Source organism: Rhinopithecus bieti, unplaced genomic scaffold (genome assembly GCF_001698545.2).
Source record: "Rhinopithecus bieti isolate Rb0 unplaced genomic scaffold, ASM169854v2 scaffold_64531, whole genome shotgun sequence".
Taxonomy (NCBI): domain Eukaryota; kingdom Metazoa; phylum Chordata; class Mammalia; order Primates; family Cercopithecidae; genus Rhinopithecus; species Rhinopithecus bieti.
The window spans coordinates 332,421-334,645 of NW_016824694.1; the positions used below are offsets into that span (position 1 = coordinate 332,421).

The 2,225-nt window shown below is 38.5% G+C and overlaps 1 protein-coding gene across 1 annotated transcript; it reads left to right on the forward strand.

Moving 5' to 3' along the window:
- The first annotated feature begins 510 nt into the window (after nucleotides 1-510).
- LOC108522375 (high mobility group protein B3-like) lies at nucleotides 511-1,360 on the forward strand. The gene is made up of 2 exons (XM_017862520.1): nucleotides 511-887; nucleotides 1,243-1,360. The coding sequence occupies exons 1-2, from the start codon at nucleotides 511-513 to the stop codon at nucleotides 1,337-1,339; spliced, it is 474 nt and encodes a 157-aa protein (XP_017718009.1). The 3' UTR covers nucleotides 1,340-1,360.
- Nucleotides 1,361-2,225: the final 865 nt, after the last annotated feature.

Sequence of the window (2,225 nt, forward strand, 5' to 3'; positions counted from 1 at the left end):
ACTGGGGTACAAACTATGGGTTATAATCCAACACAATTTGCTGCTCAAATTGGTCCAGCTTTGGCTGTTGAAAGCTCATTCAGTTGGCTCCTGTGCCCCTTTGACATATCCCTGTAAGTGATTTTGCTTTGTTTTTTCCTTTCTTTCTGGCACTACAAGATGACCCAGTCTCATCCTATGTATTTCTTACCCCAGTTGTAGAATCAGCAACTTATCCAAGAGTTTCTGTTGCTTTTATTGGAGAATGGTGTAGAAAACAAAATCTGGGCACTAGGCATGCTATTGCTACTTTGTCTTTTTAAATATTGACTTGACCATTTACAGTTCTTTGTCTTTCCATGTGAATTTTAGAATCAGTCTGTAAACCCCTTCAAATGAGGCTGCTAGGATTTTGATTGGAATTAAATTTATAGATCAATTTGGAGAGAATTTTCATTCTAATATTGTTTGCCAATCCATGACCCCAAGAAACCAAAGGGCAAGATATCTACTTACACCTTCTTTGTGCAGATGTGCAGAGAAGAACCTAAGAAGAAAAACCCAATGGTCCCTGCCAAGTTTGCAGAATTTTCCAAGAAGTGCTCTGAGAGGTGGAAGACAATGTCTGGGAAAGAGAAGTCTAAATTTGATGAAATGGCAAAGGTGGATAAATTACACTATGATCGGGAAATGAAGGATTACGTACCAGCTAAAGGAGGCAAGAAGAAGGATCCTAATGCCCACAAAAGGCCACCATCTGGATTCCTCCTGTTTGGTTCAGAATTCTGCCCCAAGGTCAAATTCACAAAGCCTAGCATCTCTATTGGAGATGTGTCAAAAAAGTTGGATGAGATGTGGAAAAACTTAAATGACAGTGTAAAGCAGCTTTACCTCACTGTATTAGTCCAGTCTCGCGCTGCTATGAAGAAAAACCTGAGACTGGGTAATTTATAAAGGAAGGAGGTTTAATTGACTCACAGTTTCGCATTGCTGGGGAGGCCTCAGGAAGGCAGAAGGGAAGGAAAAACAAGCATCTTCTTCACAGGGTGGCAGGATGGAGTGAGTGCCAATAGGGGAAATGTCGGACACTTATAAAACCATCAGATCTCGTGAGAACTCACTATCACAAGAACAGCGTGGGGAAAACCGCCCCGGTGATCCAATTACCTCCACCTGGTCCTGCTCTTGACACGTGGGGATTATCGGGATTACAATTCCAGGTGAGATTTGATTGGGGTCACAGAGCCAAACCGTATCAATCAGCAAGGCAGCAAAGCTGAAGGAGAAGTGTGAGAAGGATGTTGCTGACTATAAGTCTAGAAAGTTTGATGGTGCAAAGGATCCTGCTAAAGTTGCCTGAAAAAAAGGTGGAAGAGGAAGATGAAGAAGACGAGGAGGAAGTAGAGGAGAAGGATGAATTTTAAAAAACTGTTTATCTATTTAAAAAATGTGTTTCTATAATGACTTTGTATCCTACAACTCTGATAAGTTCAATTGATTTTAGCACTTTTTTTTATATATATTCCTTAGGATTTTCTACTTAATGATCAGGTTGTCGGCAATAAAAACAACTTTACTTCTTCCCTAATCTTATGACTTTTATTTCATTTCATTGCTTTATTGCACTAAGGCTTTCAGTACAATGTTACATATAAATGCAGACAGCAGGCATTCTTTGCCTTGTTCTGATTTTTCAGAGGGGAAGTATTATCTTTCACCACTGAATATAATTTCGGCTGTAGGTTTTTCCTGGATGCTATTTATTATATTGAGGAAGTTTCCACTTCTAGTTTGCTAAGTTTTTACCATGAACGTGTTTTGAATTTTGTCAAATGCTGTCTCTGTGTTTATTGAGATCATCAAATGGGTTTTCTCCTTTTATCTCTAATCTGGTGAATTTCATTGACAAATTTTTCAGATGTTATGCCAACAGTGCATTCTTTGCATAAATCTCATTTGGCCTTGATGTTTTACTCTTTGTGTAAGTTGCAGAATTTAATTTGCTAATATTTCAGTAAGTGCTTTCTTTAATTACAGATTTTCAGTTTATGCTCACGGGGAATATAGTCTGTAGTTTCCTTTTCATGTGATGTTTTTGTCTGGTTTTAGTATCAGGGTAATACAAGCCTCATAAAATTAGTTGGGTAATGTTCCCTACTGCTCTATTTTCCGAAAAAGTCTGTGTACTCTCAATGTTAGTTCTTCCTCAAATGTTTGCTGGAATTCATCAGTGAAGCCATTTGGAC